The sequence below is a fragment of the Argopecten irradians genome, chromosome 4, assembly GCF_041381155.1.
Source record: "Argopecten irradians isolate NY chromosome 4, Ai_NY, whole genome shotgun sequence".
NCBI lineage: Eukaryota > Metazoa > Mollusca > Bivalvia > Pectinida > Pectinidae > Argopecten > Argopecten irradians.
The window spans coordinates 8,854,272-8,880,804 of record NC_091137.1 but is presented as its reverse complement, the minus strand read 5'-3'; the positions used below and the strand labels follow the sequence as shown (position 1 = coordinate 8,880,804).

Sequence of the window (26,533 nt, the reverse complement as noted above, 5' to 3'; positions counted from 1 at the left end):
GCATTTTCATTTCAACAAATTTTATTGCAAATAATATGCAAATGGATTTGACAACAGGTAAAGCCTATATTAGCCATCTCCAAACAAATCCGGTATGGTACAATTATCGACAAAATATTTTAACATTTAACATTACATTATTAATAACTATTATTATTAGTGTATCTCCCCAACCTATCACAATAGAAAAATCTAAAAAAATAAATTGCATTTGAAACATTTGACAGGGTATTTTCTGCATTTAATAGACAATTCACTGAATCTCTTAAGAGTTTTTCATATTAAACATACCCTTCAGACGGAAACACGGCTAGCCCCCTAGGGAACTCTATGCCCTCTGTCAGGACACGATGTATCTTCTTTTCTGGGTTGTAAACCCCGATAAAGCCATCGGGATCGAAACTGAAAGGATCGGACACGCTGTAGTAAGCATAGCCATTGGAGTTATCGAAGGCTAGTCTCTCTGGGGTCAAACCGGCTGTAGAATAGGGTAAGTTAAGTAGTTAAGGATTCAGATCATGTTTGGAATATTGTTTTTCCAGGCACTAAACAATGAGAATTAAGCTTATGTATCATGGTTATCGTAAAATACTTGTACAGCAATTGTACATTTATTCATCTTTTAAAATTTTCATTGAAAACATGTTAAGAATAAGGTTTGGTACCAAAAGGTTCCAACATGGTAAAATATGACAAAGTATTGAAAATACCTTAATTGTTCCATGTACTTGTCACACTTATTTGAAATATATATATTCTATTAAAAATCGATCTGCAAAACACTGTTAATTTTTAGATATAATTTGATACAACTTTTATACAGCAAAATATTTTCATAAAGATATATAATGACGTATTGCCAGGCTCCGTTATCTAGTCCTACCGTAAACTGACGCCGTTTGGAAAAGTTGGCGTCGACTTAGTCTTCAAATATAATGAGCAAACTATTCCATAAATGGAAATAAGTACTTACATAACTGGACGATCGTGCTCCTGTTTTTACCGTCCGAAAAGATGCTGAAGATGGATTCACTGTACGCATCAGCAATATAGATCTTGCTGTCTTCTGGATTGTAGGCAGATCCCGTAGCATAAAAGGATTGCTCAAGTTCCAATTGCGAGATATTGTTTCCATTTGTAAGCGACGTTTGGAAAAGTTTTTGGGTAGATATATCGGCAACGAGGAGGAAGTTCTCGTGCATAGGCACTGTATAGAAATTATTATTTTTAAAGTTAGCAAGGATAGGTAGCATAGAAAATAATCAATGTTAAACAGAATAGAAAATATTTATCTAAACAGTATATAAAATGAGTAATGTTAAAGTTCTCATGCATAGGTACTATGTCTTATTCTGAAGTGCCTATTTTCAATGTTAAATAGTAGATATATTAGGGTAACAGTACATGTCTAATGTGTAATCACGTGATCAACGACGGCAGCTGTGTTCTTATTAACACATATCATGTATCAATTAAACCTATTATTTTCATCGTCAAATTTAAACATTTACATGAGGCGAAATAATTCAATACTAACATAGTAAAATGAAGAAAATACTGATATAACATTACCTGTGTCAATAAATTCAGTACTAACATAGTAAAATGAAGGTAGTATTGATAGAACATTACCTGTGTCAACAAATTCAGTACTAACATAGTAAAATGAAGGTAGTATTGATAGAACATTACCTGTGTCAACAAATTCAGTACTAACATAGTAAAATGAAGGTAGTATTGATAGAACATTACCTGTGTCAATAAATTCAGTACTAACATAGTAAAATGAAGGTAGTATTGATAGAACATTACCTGTGTCAATAAATTCAGTACTAACATAGTAAAATGAAGGTAGTATTGATAGAACATTACCTGTGTCAATAAATTCAGTACTAACATAGTAAAATGAAGGTAGTATTGATAGAACATTACCTGTGTCAATAAATTCAGTACTAACATAGTAAAATGAAGGTAGTATTGATAGATAGAACATTACCTGTGTCAATAAATTCAGTACTAACATAGTAAAATGAAGGTAGTATTGATAGAACATTACCTGTGTCAATAAATTCAGTATTAACATAGTAAAATGAAGGTAGTATTGATATAACATTATTGATAGAACATTACCTGTGTCAACAAATTCAGTACTAACATAGTAAAATGAAGGTAGTATTGATAGAACATTACCTGTGTCAATAAATTCAGTACTAACATAGTAAAATGAAGGTAGTATTGATAGAACATTACCTGTGTCAATTAATTCAGTACTAACATGGTAAAATGAAGGTAGTATTGATAGAACATTACCTGTGTCAATAAATTCAGTACTAACATAGTAAAATGAAGGTATATATTCGTGATATAGACATTAATGATAGATACATTACCTGTGTCAATTAATTCAGTACTAACATAGTAAAATGAAGGTAATATCGATAGAACATTACCTGTGTCAACAAATTCAGTACTAACATAGTAAAATGAAGGTAATATTGATAGAACATTACCTGTGTCAATAAATTCAGTACTAACATAGTAAAATGAAGGTAATATCGATAGAACATTACCTGTGTCAATTAATTCAGTACTAACATGTAATGAGTAATATGATGAATCTAATTATTCGATATAACATTACCTGTGTCAATTAATTCAGTACTAACATAGTAAATGAAGGTAATATCGATAGAACATTACCTGTGTCAATATTCAGTACTAACATAGTAAAATGAAGGTAATATCGATAGAACATTACTGTGTCAATTAATACTACATTAGTAAAATGAAGGTAGTATTGATAGAACATACCTGTGTCAATAAATTCAGTACTAACATAGTAAAATGAAATAAATTATATTACCTTGAGTAATTAACAGTACTAACATGATAACTTGAATTGACAAATTTGGATATAACAATAAATACACTGGAATAACAAATCTTGCACGGTATGAATAGTAAACTGCTACATTAAACAAAATAACATAATCCGGTAATCATATACATTTAATACATCTAACAACTATAATAGACAAATAACATATACACCTGGTAATTAACAAATAACATCATAACACTGGTAATTAAACAAATAACATCATAATCATACACCTGGTAATTAGACAAATAACATCATACACCTGGTAATTAAACAAATAACATCATACACTTGGTAATTAGACAAATAACATCATATACCTGGTAATTAGACAAATAACATCATACACCTGGTAATTAGACAAATAACATCATACACTTGGTAATTAGACAAATAACAACATACACCTGGTAATTAGACAAATAACAACATACACCTGGTAATTAGACAAATAACAACATACACCTGGTAATTAGACAAATAACATCATACACCTGGTAATTAGACAAATAACAAAATACACCTGGTAATTAGACAAATAACATCATACACCTGGTAATTAGACAAATAACATCATACACTTGGTAATTAGACAAATAACATCATATACCTGGTAATTAGACAAATAACATCATACACCTGGTAATTAGACAAATAACATCATACACCTGGTAATTAGACAAATAACATCATACACCTGGTAATTAGACAAATAACATCATACACCTGGTAATTAGACAAATAACATCATACACTGGTAATTAGACAAATAACATCATACACTGGTAATTAGACAAATAACATCATACACGGTAATTAGACAAATAACATCATACACCTGGTAATTAGACAAATAACAACATACACCTTGGTAATTAGACAAATAAAACATACACCTGGTAATTAGACAAATAACATCATACACCTGGTAATTAGACAAATAACTTACACCTGGTAATTAGACAAATAACATCATACACCTGGTAATTAGACAAATAACAAAATACACCTAGTAATTAGACAAATAACAACATACACCTGGTAATTAGACAAATAACAACATACACCTAGTAATTAGACAAATAACACCCTACACTTGGTAATTAGACAAATAACATCATACACCTGGTAATTAGACAAATAACATCATACACCTGGTAATTAGACAAATAACAAAATACACCTAGTAATTAGACAAATAACAAAATACACCTGGTAATTAGACAAATAACACCCTACACTTGGTAATTAGACAAATAACATCATACACCTGGTAATTAGACAAATAACAAAATACATCTGGTAATTTGACAAATAACAAAATACACCTGATAATTAAACAAATAACATCATACACCTGGTAATTAAACAAATAACATCATACACCTGGTAATTTGACAAATAACAACATACACCTGGTAATTAAACAAATAACGTCATACACTTGGTTATTAGACAAATAACAAAATACACCTGGTAATTAGACAAATAACAACATACACCTGGTAATAAAACAAATAACAACACACACCTAGAAATCAAACATATAACAACTTCACGCTTGCTTTTAGTTCGTGTATCCTGTGTGTAGTATCACACAGAACCAATTAGTATTGTGTTGTACTTACTAACTTCCTGTTGTTAGGGTGAGATATAAATTAGTATTGTGTTGTACTTACTAAGTTGCTGTTGTTAGGGTGAGATATAAATTAATATTGTGTTGTACTTACTAAGTTGCTGTTGTTAGGGTGAGATATAAATTAATATTGTGTTGTACTTACTAAGTTCCTGTTGTTGGAGTGAGATATCAAACACAGCTATCGCCGTGACCTGTCCGAACTCCGCAAAGTGTAGCACGGTGTCCTTGTTGGGGTTCAGATAGGAGGTCCCGTACAGGTAGCCATCCTCATCGGAAATCCATAGGGCATATCGCTAGTAGATATCAATAAGGAATGCATAATAAACGGAAAACACATATTTTCAATCTAACAGTTTAAATTATTTTTACACTTCGACAATACTTCAGATCAAGAACATATACTTGGAAAATGAGTCTATACCTTTAAATCTACATAAAAGCATCTTACATATGTATTACATAGGTCATGGGGCATAAGTTTTTATCAATGTCGTTTTTTCTCCTGTATATTCTATGTATTTCAATTTTTTTCTTGATTTTCCTAATCACATCTATTGATAGATATATAACAAAATTGGCATACCAATGGAGAATTGTCTACACTTCCAGCTCATAATATTTGCAAAAATTCCCAATGTTTCATTTTCAAAATATCATTATTTATATGCACAACTTAAGCTTTAGGACGCCATTTCCTTCTTTGTTCTTAACAAATGACAACTGAAAAGTTTTGTTTGCTGATAAAACTGCAAATATTATGAGCTGAAAATGTAGACAATTCTCTATGAGTATGCCAAATTTGGTTGAATTCCATCAATAGATGAGATCACAAAATTCAAAGAAAAAAGTACAAACACATAGAATATGTACTGAAAAACACAACAGTGACGAATACTTATGCTCATACATGGGTGCATAACTTACACAATTATTTAAGGAAAAATGTAAATAGATTTTATTATGGAGATAAATTACGAAAAGAATCGAATAAACCAACAAACGATTTCGATGATGTGATGAAACTTTTAGTTTTGTTGTTAAAATGTCTTTGCATAAATAATGAACTCAACTTCATTTCTATCATTCAATAAATTTTATATAAACCCACGAACATCCTAAATTACCCAATTATTTCTAAGAAATCAGTATGCTATTGTATCAGTAGGAAATCAGTATGCTATTGTATCAGTAAGAAATCAGTATGCTATTGTATCAGTAAGAAATCAGTAGGCTATTGTATCAGTAGGAAATCAGTTTGTTATTGTATCAGTAGGAAATCAGTATGTTATTGTATCAGTAAGAAATCAGTATCTTATAGCATCAGTAATAAATCAGTATGTTGTTGTATCAGTAAGAAATCAGTATGTTATTGTATCAGTAGGAATCAATATGCTATTGTATCAGTAATAAATCAGTTTGTTATTGTAGCATTAATAAATCAGTATGTTATTGTATCAGTAATAAATCAGTATCTTATAGCATCAGTAAGAAATCAATATGTTATTATATCAATAAGAAATAAGTATGACATTGTATCAGTAGGAAATCAGTATGTTATTGTAGCATTAATAAATCAGTATGGTATTGTATCAGTAAGAAATAAGTATGTTATTGTAGCAGTAAGAAATCAATTTGTTATTATATCAATAAGAAATAAGTATTCTTTGTTATAGCATCAGTAAGAAATAAGTATGCTATTGTATCAGTAAGAAATAAGTATGTTATTGTATCAGTAAGAAATCAGTTTGTTATTGTATCAGTAAGAAATCAGTATGTTATTGTATCAGTAAGAAATAAGCATGCTATTGTATCAGTAAGAAATCAGTATGCTATTGTATCAGTAAGAAATAAGTATGCTATTGTATCAGTAAGAAATAAGTATGCTCTTGTATCAGTAATAAAATAAGTATGATATTGTATCAGTAAGAAATAAGTATGTAATTGTATCAGTAAGAAATAAGTATGCTCTTGTATCAGTAAGAAATCAGTATGCTATTGTATCAGTAAGAAATAAGTATGATATTGTATCAGTAAGAAATCAGTATGTTATTGTATCAGTAAGAAATAAGTATGCTATTGTATCAGTAAGAAATCAGTATGATAATGTATCAGTAAGAAATAAGTATGATATTGTATCAGTAAGAAATCAGTATGATATTGTATCAGTAAGATATAAGTATGTTATAGCATCAGTAAGAAATAAGTATGTTATAGCATCAGTAAGAAATAAGTATGATATTGTATCAGTAAGAAATCAGTATGATATTGTATCAGTAAGAAATCAGTATGATATTGTATCAGTAAGATATAAGTATGTTATAGCATCAGTAAGAAATAAGTATGATATTGTATCAGTAAGAAATAAGTATGATATTGTATCAGTAAGAAATCAGTATGATATTGTATCAGTAAGAAATCAGTATGATATTGTATCAGTAAGATATAAGTATGTTATAGCATCAGTAAGAAATAAGTATGTTATAGCATCAGTAAGAAATAAGTATGATATTGTATCAGTAAGAAATAAGTATGATATTGTATCAGTAAGAAATAAGTATGATATTGTATCAGTAAGAAATCAGTATGATATTGTATCAGTAAGATATAAGTATGTTATAGCATCAGTAAGAAATAAGTAAGAAATAAGTATGATATTGTATCAGTAAGAAATCAGTATGATATTGTATCAGTAAGATATAAGTATGTTATAGCATCAGTAAGAAATAAGTATGTAATTGTATCAGTAAGAAATAAGTATGCTATTGTATCAGTAAGATATAAGTATGCTATTGTATCAGTAAGAAATCAGTATGATATTATATCAGTAAGAAATAAGTATGATATTGTATCAGTAAGATATAAGTATGTTATAGCATCAGTAAGAAATAAGTATGTAATTGTATCAGTAAGAAATAAGTATGTTATAGCATCAGTAAGAAATAAGTATGATATTGTATCAATAAGAAATAAGTATGCTATTGTATCAGTAAGAAATCAGTATGTATCAGTAAGAAATCAGTATGCTATTGTATCAGTAAGAAATAAGTATGCTATTATATCAGTAAGAAATAAGTATGATATTGTATCAGTAAGAAATCAGTATGATATTGTATCAGTAAGAAATAAGTATGATATTGTATCAGTAAGAAATCAGTATGATATTGTATCAGTAAGAAATAAGTATGATATTGTATCAGTAAGAAATCAATATGCTAATGCATCAGCCAAATGGTGTTATTAGCACCAACTTCCTTTGTGGCTGCATCTTACAAGGAAGACAGAAGTAGTTACCTTATAGATAACAAGATCATACGTTGATACATGGGTGTATAGATAGATTGGGTCACTACCATCCGCGTTCACTGCTGTCAAGGTGAAGAAGTCCAGGTAGAAAAGCCTGTAAGGAATCAATGATTATACTCCAGTATAAATATTTGTTAGAAATAGTTACATCGTAGAAAAAATAAAACAACTCAACAACAAACTTCAATTAGCGTTTTCGCCATGTCTTGATGGCTCTTCAGGAATATATATCTTTATATATATGTTACAGTTTAGTTACTCGGGAATTCCAAGTATGTATTAAATATACATAGTATAGTGGTTTCTCCTCCATAATTCACAGGGTTATGATTTGGTTGCTAGAGAAAAATAAACGATGTCCTTTGGGGTGGGGAAAAGATAGCTCACGCAGCTGTCACTATGTTTTGACAAGCAAGAGAGAGAAAATATCTTGCACTGGTCTGTCAACAAATTAAACCTATTTCAACCCCAGTTTAAGGTTTTGGCTGCCTCGTGTTGACTAGCCAAATTCTTCCAATTGAGTTGAGAAATCGACTTGACAGACCCATGTCAGTTTCTGTTCCACATACCTGCCGGTGCTGGGGTCACTGTACAATGCTGTCGGGTAAAATACGTCATCTGGGTGCACTATGGTCGTTACAGTAAAAGTCGTTCCTTCAAATTTACCAGCGTATACATTAACACCGATTGAGGAATCAGTCATCCAGAACAGGGTTCTAAAACAGCATCAACATCAACATCATCATCATCATCATCTCGAATAACAAGGTTAAACAACAGTTGTTAATCGTTTGTATATAAGATTGAATCATGCCTTACTATATTGTAAAATCATATTGACATGAATAACGTAGAAAGTGTCTACTAACTTGTTATTTGGACTTACTTGTTATGTGGACTTATTGCTATGTGGACTGACTTGTTGCTATGTGGACTTACTTGTTATGTGGACTTACTTGTTATGTGGACTTATTGCTATGTGGACTTACTTGTTATGTGGACTTACTTGTTATGTGGACGTACTTGTTATGTGGACTTATTGTTATGTGGACTTACTTGTTATGTGGACTTATTGTTATGTGGACGTACTTGTTATGTGGACTTACTTGTTATGTGGACTTACTTGTTATGTGGACTTATTGTTATGTGGACGTACTTGTTATGTGGACTTACTTGTTATGTGGACTTATTGCTATGTGGACTGACTTGTTGCTATGTGGACTTACTTGTTATGTGGACTTACTTGTTATGTGGACTTACTTGATATGTGGACTTATTGCTATGTGGACTTACTTGTTATGTGGACTTATTTGTTATGTGGACGTACTTGTTATGTGGACTTATTGCTATGTGGACTGACTTGTTGCTATGTGGACTTACTTGTTATGTGGACTTACTTGTTATGTGGACGTACTTGTTATGTGGACTTATTGTTATGTGGACTTACTTGTTATGTGGACTTATTGTTATGTGGACGTACTTGTTATGTGGACTTACTTGTTATGTGGACTTATTGCTATGTGGACGTACTTGTTATGTGGACTTACTTGTTATGTGGACTTATTGTTATGTGGACGTACTTGTTATGTGGACTTACTTGTTATGTGGACTTATTGCTATGGGACCCAGACCTATGATTCCAGAATATACAACTGAAGTTGCCTTGTCGTTAACGTTCACTACACGTATGTGTCCGGTGTCAGCCTCGGCAAAGTAAAGGTTGTTCGTTAGCCAATCATATACAAGTCCTGTAACATATAACAAATGACAGGTACACATTGCCTACACCTTAAAATACTGACAGAGTCTACGTTTGTTAATTGTTTAAAGTCGTTCGAACTTAAACAACAGGAACAATTCAAAATAGCCTTTAGTGATATCAACCAATTTTTTCACTCTTAATATTTTTTGCTTTTGACTGTGTTTACAAGATTCTAATTGACCTTTGTCTTACCTGTAACATTCCCTGCTGAAGCAATGACAGTAGAAACACCGGAGACGATTTCATGAGAATAGATATTACGATTGGCTTTGTCATAGTAGAATACTGTATTGGTGCTGGCATCCGCCGCCAGGTGGAGCACATTCGTGAAGTTGTCGGCAATACAGATGGGGTTTAGAGATCCACCCGACATGACTCGAACCTCGCTCATACAGATATGTGTACCGTTACTAATCAACACTCCAGCTGCATGTAAGTAGTGATCCTCTGGAATATAAAGTAAGCAACAATAGCATTTCTTAACATTGTTATTTCACTCATACCTACAGGTGTAATAAAGGCTGGTCTCGGGCAATAAACTCATGTCGTCTGAGGCTGTATTGCATCGTAACATCTTAAACAACTAATATTTTCTCTTCTCATAAGTGTTCCAAAGGGAACATAATTAACAACATTTAAAATATGAACTGTCTCTGCTCCAAAGTTTCTGCTGTGTAGCCTTTTGGAAATGAACCGCTATAACCATTTTAAGGTAAGCACCGGGTTTTACAACATTTTGTGACCCACGGGTAGAATATCCCCATCATTCATATCCACATATGAAAGAGTCTTATAATATTTACATGTTATTTATGTTCAAATGACGCTTTTGGTATCATTGTCCAGTCTTTGTACATGCAATGCCGTTATTCGGGTCTTACCAGCATCAGCTGCTGGTTAACTTGCCATGTATTTACGTGTGTACGTTATACGTGCGTGTATTGATTGTTTATGTCATTGTCTTACCTGTACAAGTTTTACATACCAGTATCAGTTGTTAATTATTTTTTACCTGTACACATTGTTTTTGCCAATAACAATGGACAATGACAATAATAACCTGTTTTATTTAGTATTTGTACTGTTCCGTGACGTACCTGTACATGTTTTGCCGTCACTGTTTAATGTATACCCCTCTTTACAAAGGCACACGTGTTCTTGTTCTCTGGTTCCATTAGCTGCACATAGGTGTTGACATCCTTTGTTCTGACAACCATCTGAAAAGTATGATAAAAATGTATCATACCAAATGTACGTTTTATAATTTGGAGGGCTGAAGTTGGTTGCGACTTCCTAGTGCATGAGTTCCGTTTGACTTAAACGGATCTAGGAACGCTCAACCAACTTCAGCCCTTATAAGTTAATAATTGCGTACTTATTTTTCGTGGACTCTATGAAATTAAACGTTATCTATGACTATTCATGAATAATTGCATTAATTAAACTCACGTTTTAGAAGTTTTTCTTTATTTTTATTTTGATGGAGTTCCTTTTGACAGATTGTAATTACGGTTGCCCAGGTACTAAGTATGTGTACCATTGTACGTGCGGTAGTTTGGAGTGAGGATTTGGATATTGTTATATGTGTTTGTCAATATCATGGAACACCAATAATGTGCAAGTAGATACACACTACCTAAAGAACCATGTGATATTAACCAATGCCACTAAACCTGATTATTTATGTAATGTTTTACTTCTGAGAATTGTAAATCATGCTTATTAATGAACTCTGTCACTGCCATCAAGGGTTAAGACCAGTTTGATTTGCTTTTGTAGAGTATCATTGATTGAAATATGTATGTTACCATTGTTACCTGGTCGTTATAGTTACCTGTTTGATCTGTGACCTGGTCGTTATAGTTACCTGTTTGATCTGTGACCTGGTCGTTATAGTTACCTGTTTGATCTGTGACCTGGTCGTTATAGTTACCTGTTTCTGATCTGTGACCTGGTCGTTATAGTTACCTGTTTGATCTGTGACCTGGTCGTTATAATTACCTGTTTGATCTGTGACCTGGTCGTTATAGTTACCTGTTTGATCTGTGACCTGGTCGTTATAGTTACCTGTTTGATCTGTGACCTGGTCGTTATAGTTACCTGTTTGATCTGTGACCTGGTCGTTATAGTTACCTGTTTGATCTGTGACCTGGTCGTTATAATTACCTGTTTGATCTATGACCTGGTCGTTATAGTTATCTGTTTGATCTGTGATCTGGTCGTTATAGTTATCTGTTTGATCTATGACCTGGTCGTTATAGTAACCTGTTTGATCTGTGACCTGGTTTTTATAGTTATCTGTTTGATCTATGACCTTGTCGTTATAGTTACCTGTTTGATCTGTGACCTGGTCGTTACTTGTTTGATCTGTGAGTAGGTCGTTATAGTTACCTGTTTGATCTGTGATTAGGTCGTTATAGGTACCTGTTCGATCTGTGACTAGGTCGTTATAGTTATCTGTTTGATCTGTGACCTGGTCGTTATAGTTATCTGTTTGATCTATGACCTGGTCGTTATAGTAACCTGTTTGATCTGTGACCTGGTTTTTATAGTATCTGTTTGATCTATGACCTTGTCGTTATAGTTACCTGTTTGATCTGTGACCTGGTCGTTATAGTTATCTGTTTGATCTGTGACCTGGTCGTTATAGTAACCTGTTTGATCTGTGACCTGGTCGTTATAGTTATCTGTTTGATCTGTGTGACTAGGTCGTTATAGTTACCTGTTTGATCTGTGACCTGGTCGTTATAGTTACGTGTTTGATCTATGACCTGGTCGTTATAGTTACCTGTTTGATCTGTGACCTGGTCGTTATAGTTACCTGTTTGATCTATGACCTGGTCGTTATAGTAACCTGTTTGATCTATGACCTGGTCGTTATAGTTACGTGTTTGATCTATGACCTGGTCGTTATAGTTACGTGTTTGATCTGTGACCTGGTCGTTATAGTTACGTGTTTGATCTATGACCTGGTCGTTATAGTTACGTGTTTGATCTATGACCTGGTCGTTATAGTTACGTGTTTGATCTGTGACCTGGTCGTTATAGTTATCTGTTTGATCTGTGATCTGGTCGTTATAGTTACGTGTTTGATCTATGACCTGGTCGTTATAGTAACCTGTTTGATCTGTGACCTGGTCGTTATAGTTACGTGTTTGATCTATGACCTGGTCGTTATAGTTACGTGTTTGATCTATGACCTGGTCGTTATAGTTACCTGTTTGATCTGTGACCTGGTCGTTATAGTTACCTGTTTGATCTATGACCTGGTCGTTATAGTAACCTGTTTGATCTATGACCTGGTCGTTATAGTTACGTGTTTGATCTGTGACCTGGTCGTTATAGTTACCTGTTTGATCTATGACCTGGTCGTTATAGTTACGTGTTTGATCTATGACCTGGTCGTTATAGTTACCTGTTTGATCTATGACCTGGTCGTTATAGTTACCTGTTTGATCTATGACCTCGTCGTTATAGTTACCTGTTTGATCTATGACCTGGTCGTTATAGTTACCTGTTTGATCTATGACCTGGTCGTTATAGTTACGTGTTTGATCTATGACCTGGTCGTTATAGTTACGTGTTTGATCTATGACCTGGTCGTTATAGTTACCTGTTTGATCTATGACCTGGTCGTTATAGTTATCTTTTGATCTGTGACCTGGTCGTTATAGTTAGTTATCTGTTGATCTGTGACCTGGTCGTTATAGTTACCTGTTTGATCTATGACCTGGTCGTTATAGTTACCTGTTTGATCTATGACCTGGTCGTTATAGTTACGTGTTTGATCTATGACCTGGTCGTTATAGTTACCTGTTTGACCTGTGACCTGGTCGTTATAGTTACCTGTTTGATCTGTGACTAAGAAGGACATATCGTAATACGAAGTGGCTGTGGGACTATTTGACCAGTAAGACAGGAATAAACTGATGGATCCATTCATCTTCTCAAAGCAGACGACAAAGTAGTTGTTAGGTTCCACAATACAGATATCATTCTAAACACATACACATAGAGAAACAATGATGTATTAAGTTAGGAGTGCTACGTGTTTATAAAAAGGTGCATTAAACTTTTTAAAACATACGCTATTGACATTAATACAAACAATGAAAGCGTCAGCACTTCTGATGAAAATGAACATGGATGCTTTAATTTCCCCCGCTAATTTTGATTAAGCTTTTTTCTGTAGTATGCGAGTATACATGAATAGGTTATCTATTATGTGAACAAATGCTTAATGTTGTTTTCCTAGTACCACTTCAAAATCAGCACAGTATTATAGCGGTATCCTCAGAGATATTCAACTGTTTACTTTTGTATTAGACATTCAAATGTGATAGTAAAAACATGGTTGGTATTCATATGATCAATATCCACCAACATTCTCATATTTATGCCTTTTTAAACATCCCTGATTATACAGTTTATTCATATTGAAGTATGTACTCTAAAATAATTCATATGTTAAAACTATGGAATTTTTAAGAAAATTTTAAAATTCAATCAGACATTGAAGAAATTCATAAAATTGTGCTTGCCTTTGTCACTGATAAAGACTGAATATTATATCCAGTTAATTTGCGGATGGTTCGACGGTCGTTACCAAAATATGTCATGGACTCCATCACCATCCGGTCCGAGTCGACGATATACAGACGTTTCTCTGTAGGGTCAGTTATCATAGTCGGGACGTAGCCAAGCGTCCGATGGACGATTATGATTTGACCTTCTCCGGACAAAGAGGCCGAAGTGATACGGCCACTGCTGGACCGCAGGTCGAAATAAAACATTTTCCTGTGGAAACAATTTACGAAATTATGATATTTCCAATAGTGTAAATAGAGATTGAACAGTGAGTTGATTGCGTTAAAGGTGGTATGAACGCAATGGGAAACAGATATATTCAATGTATCGCGTTAGCGCTACTTGTAAAATATGTCTGTATCCCATTGCTCCGAAGTGGAGCGAGCTGCCATATTTGATTTTCAACCGAGGAAAGTTACTGTGCTATAAGCCTAATGATGGTATGACTGTTGAGCTGCTGAATGTTTGTCATGTATGTATCGGTCTACGAACGCAATATAGACTAAATTCTTAATAGTTATGACTTTTATTTTATAGTACGGAGGATAGACAAGTGTTTGCATGGTGTGGATAGGCCAATTTTAAATGCAAAGACGGGGGTACTGTAAAGCTGATGTAACTGTTTCGGATATTCTATCTGTAATGTTTTTTATTCCTTTGAAAACCTGTTCATGACCTGTTTACCTATCTGTTTACCTATTGTTCGCCTAGACACTTCAAGAATTGCTCTCCGACAATCATATGTTCTGGGTGAAATGAGCGTACTGACGTAACTATGGAATTTCCCGAACATTCATGAGAAAAGCCCCCTATTGTAGCCTCGACCAGCAATTCATTTTGTTGTTTATTATCGTTACAATGCTTGAGCACATCTTTTGTTTTGATGTCAAATACATATTTAATTCGATGTAATAAAAAATTTCTTTGTTATTTTGAAATCTGTCAAATAATGGCGCAAAATGTTGTCGAGGCGTGAATTAGAAGTAGTCCGAACCTGCACTGTATTTGTATTCATAGTTTGAACGCAACCCCCGCCCCCTTCCATTGGCTATATAGGAGCATATGTAAATATATGAATTTAAACGATGAAAGTATGTTATGTAATTGCATTTTACGTACAATTAAGCATCAATCAATCCATTTACACACACCAAAGTCTATAAAAGTGGTAGTTTCTGCTCCTGCTTAGCGCTCAGCAAAAAGGGAGTGGGACGACTGGTTCGCCCGTTGTCAGTATAATGTGACCGGGTGGGGTGTGTTGCTTGGTGTCTTCGGCGGCATGCTTCAGTGATATAGCACTATAAAAAGGGCAAAAGTTCCACTATACAAGAAGACACAACATGAATATACCGCAGTCTCCCGAAACACGCACCTCTCACAACATACACGCAACACACCGCATACATGGGAGGCCGTCCTTACATGACCATAGCTGTTAATAGGACGTTAATTAATCAAACAAACAAACAAACAAACAAATCCATTTACAAATATATTTTCAACATTTCCCTGCAGCTCAGGGCTAATAGGCTAAGCCCAATTAACCAGCATCTAATTTAGCCCAATAAGTTATTTTTTGCGTTATGACATGCTATGACATAAAGTGGAAATTATATAAAAGATGTAAAGTAAATTATAACTATTTGTTTGTTATCGTCTACATGAAAAACTTTATAGTACCCTGTTGACTTATTTTTCAATAAACAAATCCCCGTAATATTAAACTATGGCGCTTCGATTTTATTTCAACATAAATAGAAGATTTAACACATTTGACAATGTTTATAAAGGCAACTTTTTTCACATTCTAGGGACGATAACTCCTATGTCTTATTTTATGCAATTTCTTAAGTAATGAAAAAAAGGATACAGACATTCTGTATGTATTAATTAACGCAACCATTTTAGGCAGTTCTGTATGTATTAGGTAACGTTACCATTAGAGGCAGTTCCGTATGTATAAATTAACGTTACCATTACAGGCAGTTCTGTGTGTATTAAGTAAGTTACCATTGCAGGCAGTTCTGTATGTATTAAGTAACGTTACCATTACAGGCAGTTCTGTATGTATTAAGTAACGTTACCATTACAGACAGTTCTGTATGTATTAAGTAAGTTACCATTACAGGCAGTTCTGTATGTATTAATTAACGTTACAATTACAGACAGTTCTGTGTGTATTAAGTAAGTTACCATTGCAGGCAGTTCTGTATGTATTAAGTAACGTTACCATTACAGACAGTTCTGTATGTATTAAGTAAGTTACCATTACAGGCAGTTCAGGCAGTTCTGTATGTATTAAGTAACGTTACCATTACAGACAGTTCTGTATGTATTAAGTAAGTTACCATTACAGGCAGTTCTGTATGTATTAAGTAACGTTACCATTACAGACAGTTCTGTATGTATTAAGTAACGTTACCATTACAGGCAGTTCTGTATGTATTAAGTAACGTTACCATTACAGGCAGTTCTGTATGTATTAAGTAACGTTACCATTACAGACAGTTCAGTATGTATTAAGAAACGTTACCATTACAGACAGTTCTGTATGTATTAAGTAATGTTACCATTACAGGCAGTTCTGTATGCATTAAGTTCAGTTACCATTACAGGCAGTTCTGTATGTATTAAGTAACGTTACCATTACAGGCAGTTCTGTATGTATTAAGTAACGTTACAATTACAGGCAGTTCAGTTACCATTACAGGCAGTTCTGTATGTATTAAGTAACGTTACCATTACAGGCAGTTCTGTATGTATTAAGTAAGTTACAATTACAGACAGTTTTGTATGGATTAAGTAACGTTACCATTACAGGCAGTTCTGTATGTATTAAGTAAAATACCATTACAGACAGTTCTGTATGTATTAAGTAACGTTACCATTACAGGCAGTTCTGTATGTATTAAGTAAGTTACCATTACAGGCAGTTCTGTATGTATTAAGTAACATTACCATTACAGGCAGTTCTGTATGTATAAATTAACGTTACCATTACAGGCAGTTCTGTATGTATAAATTAACGTTACCATTACAGGCAGTTCTGTATGTATTAAGTAAGTTACCATTACAAGCAGTTCTGTATGTATTAAGTAAGTTACCATTACAGGCAGTTCTGTATGTAGTAAGTTACCATTACAGGTAGTTAAGTAACGTTACCATTACAGACAGTTCTGTATGTATTAAGTAACGTTACCATTACAGGCAGTTCTGTATGTATTAAGTAAGTTACCATTACAGACAGTTCTGTATGTATTAAGTAACGTTACCATTACAGGCAGTTCTGTACCTATTAATCCATGTAACCATTACAGGCAGTTCTGTATGTATTAAGTAACGTTACCATTACAGACAGTTCTGTATGTATAAATAAAGTTACCATTACAGGCAGTTCTGTATGTATTAAGTAACGTTACCATTACAGGCAGTTCTGTATGTATTAAGTAATGTTACCATTACAGGCAGTTCTGTATGCATTAAGTAACGTAACCATTACAGGCAGTTCTGTATGCATTAAGTAACGTTACCATTACAGGCAGTTCTGTATGTTTTAAGTAACGTTACCATTACAGGCAGTTCTGTATGTATTAAGTAACGTTACCATTACAGGCAGTTCTTATGTATTAAGTAACGTTACCATTACAGGCAGTTCTGTATGTATTAAGTAAGTTACCATTACAGGCAGTTCTGTATGTATTAAGTAACGTTACCATTACAGGCAGTTCTGTATGTATTAAGTAAGTTACCATTACAGGCAGTTCTGTATGTATTAAGTAACGTTACCATTACAGGCAGTTCTGTATGTATTAAGTAAGTTACCATTACAGGCAGTTCTGTATGTATTAAGTAACGTTACCATTACAAGCAGTTCTGTATGTATTAAGTAACGTTACCATTACAGGCAGTTCTGTATGTATTAAGTAAGTTACCATTACAGGCAGTTCTGTATGTATTAAGTAAGTTACCATTACAGACAGTTCTGTATGTATTAAGTAACGTTACCATTACAGGCAGTTTTGTATGTATTAAGTTAGTTACCTTTACAGGCAGTTCTGTATGTATTAAGTAACGTTACCATTACAGGCGGTTCTGTATGTATAAATTAACATTACCATTACAGGCAGTTCTGTATGTATTAAGTAACGTTACCATTACAGGCAGTTCTGTATGTATTAAGTAACGTTACCATTACAGGCAGTGCTGTATGTATTAAGTGACGTTACCATTACAGGCAGTTCTGTATGTATTAATTAACGTTACCATTACAGACAGTTCTGTAAAGTATCAATTCATGTAACCATTTCAGGCAGTTCTGTATATATAAATTAACGTTACCATTACAGGCAGTTTTGTATGTATTAATGAACGTTACCATTACAGGCAGTTCTCTCTTACGTGTTATTTTTCCATATCCATCATACTTTCCATATATTCTTAACTGACTTACTATAAATGGAGCATTATATTCTATCGCTAAATATGTGCCCTTTCTAAAGAAAAATTGTATCACTGAATATGATTGGTGCTGTTTCTAAAGAAAAATTCTATCACTAAATATTATTGGTGCTGTTTCTAAAGAAATATTTCAACACTAAACATGATTGATGTCTTTTCTAAATATTCCATCATTGAATATGATTGGTGCCCTTTCCAAAGAAATATTCAATCGCTAAATATTCTTAAGAACGGTAACTACTTTTTACCAAATACTTACGCTTCTATTGCGTCGACTGCAATTGCTGTCGGGTAAGATAGTTTGTCAACGACAACTTTGTACATGGTCGAGTCGTTAGTGTTGGCTGGCTGTAGGCAGATCCAACCGTGGTGAGCGTCGACCCAGTATAGCACTTTCCTGATCCAATCAAACGCAATGCTGGCGGAGTATTCAGAGATACCAGCGTGTATACTTGTGGAAGTGAGATTAGGATGAGAAAACTGCGTATCAAAATTATCCATTCTGTAGAGGCTACGGGTATCCCTCTCTAAATAGTAAAGTGTCTGTTCAAATGGATCGTTCACCAACGCAGTGATGTCTGTGGCATCACTATTATGTGGTAATCTATGGGTGATGGGATCATCTTCGTCAATGGTTTCGGGAGTTCCCGGGATGGACTCCAGAAAGCCAGGTTCAAAAAAACTTCCTGATAGAGAAATTACCATTCCACGTTCTGAAATATAAACACAACTATCATAAGAAAAATTGTCTAAGTCTAAGTATCATTGCAATATTAAGGTTACAACGATTTGATATTTTAAAATGATAGAGAAAATATTTAATGGTTGAAGATATGAAACTTTTGATAAATACTTTGAAACATTTGATAGTTTAAAACGTGGCTAGGAGTAGTTTTATTTTGTTTAAAACACTGACAATGCATAACATAATCCAACCATGACTAAAGGTTAGATTTTGGATGGTAATGTACCTATTTCTAGCACCAGGATGAGGGAAGAAAAAAAAACCCAAAGAAAAACCTCAATAGCATGAACAACCTAATGTTTAGTGAATGGCACATATGATAAAGTCTCTAGATTAGCGGAGACGGATTTATATCAGGTTCAAATTTTCCCCTGCATTATTTTAATAGTTTTTTTTATTCATTACAGATGAGGACATATCTAACCCATATTACTCTACAGTGTGAATAAGGTTAAAATGGCCAAGACGTAGCTTGGTAGGTGAAGAAATAAGAAAACACAGATGCACCATGTAATTTGTGAAAGGTAGTAAGATACAGTCTGGCAAAATTACCATGTCGTTCAACCCAACAGAGAATCACTCGTGAAACTCTATAGGGTCAATCATACAACCTGTAGAGATTATCAACCCCAGTCTGGGTCACTCATACAACCTCTAGAGATTATCAACCCCAGTCTGGGTCACTCATACAACCTCTAGAGATTGTCAAACTCTATAGGGTCAATCATACAACCTCTAGAGATAATCAACCCCAGTCTGGGTCACTCATACAGTCAAACTCTATAGGATAACTAATACAACCTCTAGAGATTATCAACCCCAGTCTGGGTCACTCATACAACCTTTAGAGATTGTCAAACTCTATAGGGTCACTAATACAACCTCTAGAGATTATCAACCCCAGTCTGGGTCACTCATACAACCTCTAGAAATTTAAAACTCTATAGGGTCACTAATACAAACTCTAGAGATTATCAACCCCAGTCTGGGTCACTCATACAACCTCTAGAGATTGTCAAACTCTATAGGATCACTAATACAACCTCTAGAGATTATCAACCCCAGTCTGGGTCACTCATACAACCTCTAGAGATTATCAACCCCAGTCTGGGTCACTCATACAACCTCTAGAGATTTTCAAACTCTATAGTGTCATTCATACAACCTCTAGAGATTATCAACCCCAGTCTGGGTCACTCATACAACCTCTAGAGATTGTCAAACTCTATAGGGTCAATCATACAACCTCTAGAGATAATCAACCCTAGTCTGGGTCACTCATACAGTCAAACTCTATAGGATAACTAATACAACCTCTAGAGATTATCAACCCCAGTCTGGGTCACTCATACAACCTTTAGAGATTGTCAAACTCTATAGGGTCACTAATACAACCTCTAGAGATTATCAACCCCAGTCTGGGTCACTCATACAACCTCTAGAAATTTAAAACTCTATAGGGTCACTAATACAAACTCTAGAGATTATCAACCCCAGTCTGGGTCACTCATACAACCTCTAGAGATTGTCAAACTCTATAGGATCACTAATACAACCTCTAGAGATTATCAACCCCAGTCTGGGTCACTCATACAACCTCTAGAGATTATCAACCCCAGTCTGGGTCACTCATACAACCTCTAGAGATTTTCAAACTCTATAGTGTCATTCATACAACCTCTAGAGATTATCAACCCCAGTCTGGGTCACTCATACAACCTCTAGAGATTTTCAAACTCTATAGTGTCATTCATACAACCTCTAGAGATTATCAACCCCAGTCTGGGTCACTCATACAACCTCTAGAGATTGTCAAACTCTATAGGATCACTAATACAACCTCTAGAGATTATTAACCCCAGTCTGGGTCACTCATACAACCTCTAGAGATTATCAACCCAGTCTGGGTCACTCATACAACCTCTAGAGATTGTCAAACTCTATAGTGTCACTCATACAACCTCTAGAGATTATCAACCCCAGTCTGGGTCACTCATACAACCTCTAGAGATTGTCAAACTATATAGGATCACTAATACAACTTCTAGAATATGTCAAACCCGTCAGGTAACTCATACAACCTCTAGAGATGGTTAAAACCGGCCATAGCCACTTCTAGAGATTGTCAATCCCAGTCAGTACCACTCAAACAACCTCTAGAGAAACCTCAAACGCTATATGGCCACACATACAACCTCTAGAGATTGTCAAACACTATTGGACCACTTATACAACATCTAGAGATTGTCAAACCCCATCAGGTCACTCATACAACCTCTAGAAATTGTTAAAAACCGGCCATAGCCACTCATACAACTTTAGAGATTGTCAAACCCAGTCAGTACCACCTATATAACCTCTAGAGATTGTCAAACCCAGTCAGTGTCATTCATACAACCTCTAGAGATTGTCAAACCCAGTCAGTACCACCTATATAACCTCTAGAGATTGTCAAACCCAGTCAGTGTCATTCATACAACCTCTAGAGATTGTCAAAGCTAGTTAGGGCCACTCATACAACCGCTACAGATTTTCAAACTCTATAGGACCACTCATACAACCTCTAGAAATGGTCAAACCTAGTTAGGGTCACTCATACAAACTCTAGAGATTGTCAAACTATATTGGACCACTTATACAACCTCTACAGATTATCAACCCCAGTCTGGGTCACTCATACAACCTCTAGAGATTGTCAAACTATATAGGACCACTTATACAACCCAAAGAGATTGTCAAACTCTATTTGGTCACACATACAACCTCTAGAGATTGTCAAACCCATCAGGGCCACTCTTACAACCTCTAGAGATTGTCAACTCCCGTCAGGGTCACTCAAACAACATCTAGAGAAAGTTAAAACCGGTCAGGTCACTCATAAAACCACTAGAGATTGATAAACCGAATCAGGGTCACTCAAACAACATCTAGAGATAGTTAAAACCGGTCAGGTCACTCATACAACCTCTAGAGATTGATAAACCGAGTCAGGACCACTCATGCAACCTCTAGAGATTGTCAAACTCTATTTGGCCACACATACAACCTCTAAAGATAGATTATCAACCCCAGTTAGGGCCACTCATACAACCGCTAGAAATTGTTAAAACCCGTTAGGGTCACTGATACAACCTCTAGACATTTTCAAAACCGGTCAAGACCGCTTATACAACCTCTAGAGATTGTCAAACTCTGACAGAGTCACCCATCAAATCCCACAAAGAATCACTCGTCACACCCAAAGATAAGGTGCCCCTTAACAATATTTAGTGTCCGTCATCAAACCATAAGTCCTCTCGTTGCATTGCTCCAATATTTCGTTGATCCCCATTATTCTGCAGCGCCAGACTCATATATTATCAGATCTTCATATTGAAAACGGAAAGCCAAACCTAATCATTTTATGAACGTATATAATATTCAACGGAATATAATTTATCTTTTTTTCAAATTTTCATTTATGATTCTTTCCACCTTTCCGTATTTTATCAAAGTTACGAAATAGTGTACAGCTTTGGTCCTTAGTAATATTCGTAAATGTCCATAAATCCTCCATCTCTGATGATACAAGGAAAATTCGGGGACAAATATGATGGTCTGCAAAGTCACATAGCCCATAGAACAAACGTATCAGAAAGACGATCGTTGATTCCTATTAAACCTTAATCCAAATTCAGTGCTCGGCGTGACACCTCGTGAACGGTAGACGATGACCTTTAGCAGAAGGTTATTCGAACGAGTGTAGTGAAAACTAGGTTACACACTCGACTGGAATTCAATTCTGACTACCACATATATATATATAAATATGCAGTGTCAGGTGAAGTGTCTAATCCCTTATATAGCATATATATGTAGTTTAGGACATCACCTCCATCGCTACCTATATATATGTTAATGTATAGTGTAGTTATAACCTTTAAATCCGTGTTCATGTTGGAAATGAGCGCATTCTATAGGCAATTGAATATGGGACTTTTGCAACATGTTCATCTGACTTTCAATGGTCATACAAGTCAATTGAATTGCGTATTCAACTACAAAAATGAGATTGTGTAGCTATTACAGGGATTGAATAAACAAATGTGAAAATTTATAAAAAATAAAGGTACAAATATTGTAAAATTATTGTCAATTTCAATTAAAAATGACAACATTACATATTGACGCTCAAGAAATGTTTTTATCACATGCTACTAAAATCTGTGTGAACACTTCCAATATTTAAACAAGTACATAAAATGGCGGCGAAAAAAATTACCAGATGGTTGTAAATAACATCAAACTTGATAAAAGAATATTGTATGCATATTTATTTGCATTTATTTTGTACACGAGCAATCTACCAATGTTTAACTGAGAAATTACAATGATTTCAAAAATGTTACTAATGAATCATCATAAAAATGACTGAATATGTCAGTAAAAACAACTGTCAATAGTAAAGGCATATATCTGTATGAAGATGGGTTAAGAGGAATTGAAATATGATTTTAAAAACTTGATAGCTGAATGCAAAATCCACATTCAATAGCTTCAACGTAACAGAATATGGAATGGTTGGGTATAAATCGTTAACATATGTTCCTGAGTTAGATTATAAAGGTAGATTTAAAACCCACATTGCATTAAATGTTGAAAAAGCTATATCTAACTATGGGTTAGGTTCATATCTAGTCTAGGACTAGTTTTTTGTTGTTGCAAAACTCACAAAGGTTTAAATGGTGCGAACAAATCGGCATAGACGCTTGTTGCAAATAGACGACATTCTATAATTTTCCTTTAATTTTGATTTGATTTTGAGCGTGATCGCACAAGGGGTACACGTATCTTCTGATATGGCTGTACTTATGTGATTTACATGTAAACTGAAATCCTACACTGTCACTATAGGCAGTATGTGTACTACATACCATTCTAGATGTTTGTTATTTGGCTTCGTGGCATTTAAACAAAAATTATATCTTCTAATCAGTGAAAATATAACTTTATCAAGTTTAGCAAATCAATGCCGTAGTGACGCAAATCTATAAGAAAATCTTTACGGAAAAAGCAATTATACAAACGTTCATTATGATTCGTGAATATTTACGTAAATGCATTATTTATAGTTATCTAATATTCAAAACTGGTATATATTTGGAATATATATATATATAAAAAAAACACCCTTTCCGCTGCTGTTGATGCTTCAGATTTGTTTACTCCTAGACAGATTACATTGTCGGAGCTCAGTGGTCGGTGACAGGCAGACTAGAGATCAATCTATAGGTAAGTTATAGGATAGGTAGATAAGTTTATCAAGGATGGTAAGTAAAAATATGTTTGTACAAAAGGTAACATTTGATGTATGAATATTAAATAGACATTTCTAAAAGAGTTTCTGATGAAGTACAGAACTTCAAAGTATGCGCGATCCCCGTACCAGCCTATTAATCTGATAAATGTATGAACACGTGACGTACCCCGTATTGCACGCCCTTTACACGACCAAAACAATCATGTTTCACGGACATGTGTGTTTAAAGGCAAAATGTTTTATAAATAAATCTATTGAAATCTTCTATTTTGTGTAATCAAATTGTCAACAAGACCAAAAAACAGAACTGCAGAGTTTTTGTCGATTGCAATCGAATGCTAATAAATAGTATATTCATCCCGATTCCCAAACTACGTGCATTTGCCACGGTAAGAATTCACATTGTTTAGTTTTTCAACAAAGTTATTTGTATCACTTACCATTGGATATAAATAAAAGAGAGTGAGTTAAACTGTGGTTTGTATGAATGACGTCATACATATAAATGAGATGATGTCATAGCTGTACTAATAAGACCGGAGTTTGTAGTTATCACAATCAGCTCAATAGACTCTATAGCTCCGGACATATCCGTATTTCTATTATTAAAATAAGATAAGATTCACAATGTAAATGTACCGTTTTGATATAATATCGTTAAAATTACAACGCTTTACACTGGCACGAACGTGTGAAGGTGCATCTAGTCTGCGGTGGGACGGTAAGTCAGATATTATATCCCTAATATTGTTCCTTCTCAATGAATTAACTTCGTTATATTTTATACTGTCACGTGTGTTAAATATTTATATTTGATGAAATAACCGCTTTCTATCGAAACAAAAATGTTATTCTTCGAGATTACGTTTGTATTAGTTTTTACTTTGATCCAAATGTAAATACAAAAAGATCTGCAAATATATATGTTCTATGGTTCTGTGTGAACTGATTTTATATATTGTATTTTTGCATTCTTTCCAACTTTTTTTTATATGCGATAACAAAACAGGACCGCCAAGACAAATGGACACACACCACCATGCCTCTCTGTGGAAAACACGTAGAAGACCAACGTGCCAAGTGCTTTCCAATGTCCTTCCTAGATTTGTATGGGGCATTTCGAGAGGCCATCAGAGAATGCTATTTTTCCTGAGCTTTGGTCTGTTTCTGTATTTCCGTTCCGATTTTGACTTATTGATTTCTATGTTAGGGTCTCAGCACCGTTTCAGTTATCATTGCTTTTATAAAACTAGTATCTGAAGTAGCTAGATGTTACCTACATTTAAAAAGCAGGCGTAATCGGTACATTATAGGACGCTCACTCTTCAGGAGCACTATTAGTTTTAGTAGGTGTGTATGTGATGTATTCTTTGTATACAGAATTTATAATCTTTCCCTCGCTTTTTATGAGGTTAAGGTTACGTTATAAAATTAATATTCATTGTTAATTTGTATTGAACATTAAAACCTTTAAAATAACCGTCATAGTTTGTCAGAGTAGTAAATGTATAGTGACCAAAGAAAAAGAAATCTTGGGAGGAAAATCCAATCCACATTATAAAATTTATCAAGTACACAAGAAAAATAGGCTTCACATGTTGAAGGTCTTTCATATAAAAGCATGTTTTATTTATATCGTAAACAAACCCAGCCAACAAACGGGCATTTTAAATCTGAACAGTCAACCCGAACAAGAGGTCATCTGATACTCCCATTAACCTATATATATCTGTCTATACAGTGTAGGGAGATTGGGAGGTCACGTTTCACGCGGGTGGACTTCGTTTATATAAAATACCCGGCTATCTTCACTTGTTATTTTGTACAGTGTCAACATTTCGTCTCCTCGCTTTGTCAAT

General features: G+C 34.2%; 2 protein-coding genes across 3 annotated transcripts in view; one reads left to right on the top strand and one right to left on the bottom strand.

Moving 5' to 3' along the window:
* LOC138320526 (uncharacterized) overlaps window positions 1–26,533 on the top strand; it is a 288,019-nt gene that overhangs the window by 104,109 nt on the left and 157,377 nt on the right. The gene's annotated exons all lie outside the window — the stretch shown is intronic.
* LOC138322088 (low-density lipoprotein receptor-related protein 4-like) overlaps window positions 1–26,533 on the bottom strand; it is a 56,243-nt gene that overhangs the window by 16,652 nt on the left and 13,058 nt on the right. Inside the window, exons 2-12 of the mRNA XM_069266144.1 lie at window positions 18,890–19,343; window positions 14,127–14,382; window positions 13,432–13,582; window positions 10,683–10,802; window positions 9,778–10,032; window positions 9,421–9,571; window positions 8,393–8,539; window positions 7,812–7,917; window positions 4,663–4,813; window positions 974–1,264; window positions 292–478 (exon numbers count right to left, since the gene is read on the bottom strand). Of these exons, the coding sequence (XP_069122245.1) occupies window positions 292–478; window positions 974–1,264; window positions 4,663–4,813; window positions 7,812–7,917; window positions 8,393–8,539; window positions 9,421–9,571; window positions 9,778–10,032; window positions 10,683–10,802; window positions 13,432–13,582; window positions 14,127–14,382; window positions 18,890–19,343 (2,269 nt within the window). The remainder of the gene's footprint in view (window positions 1–291; window positions 479–973; window positions 1,265–4,662; window positions 4,814–7,811; window positions 7,918–8,392; window positions 8,540–9,420; window positions 9,572–9,777; window positions 10,033–10,682; window positions 10,803–13,431; window positions 13,583–14,126; window positions 14,383–18,889; window positions 19,344–26,533) is intronic.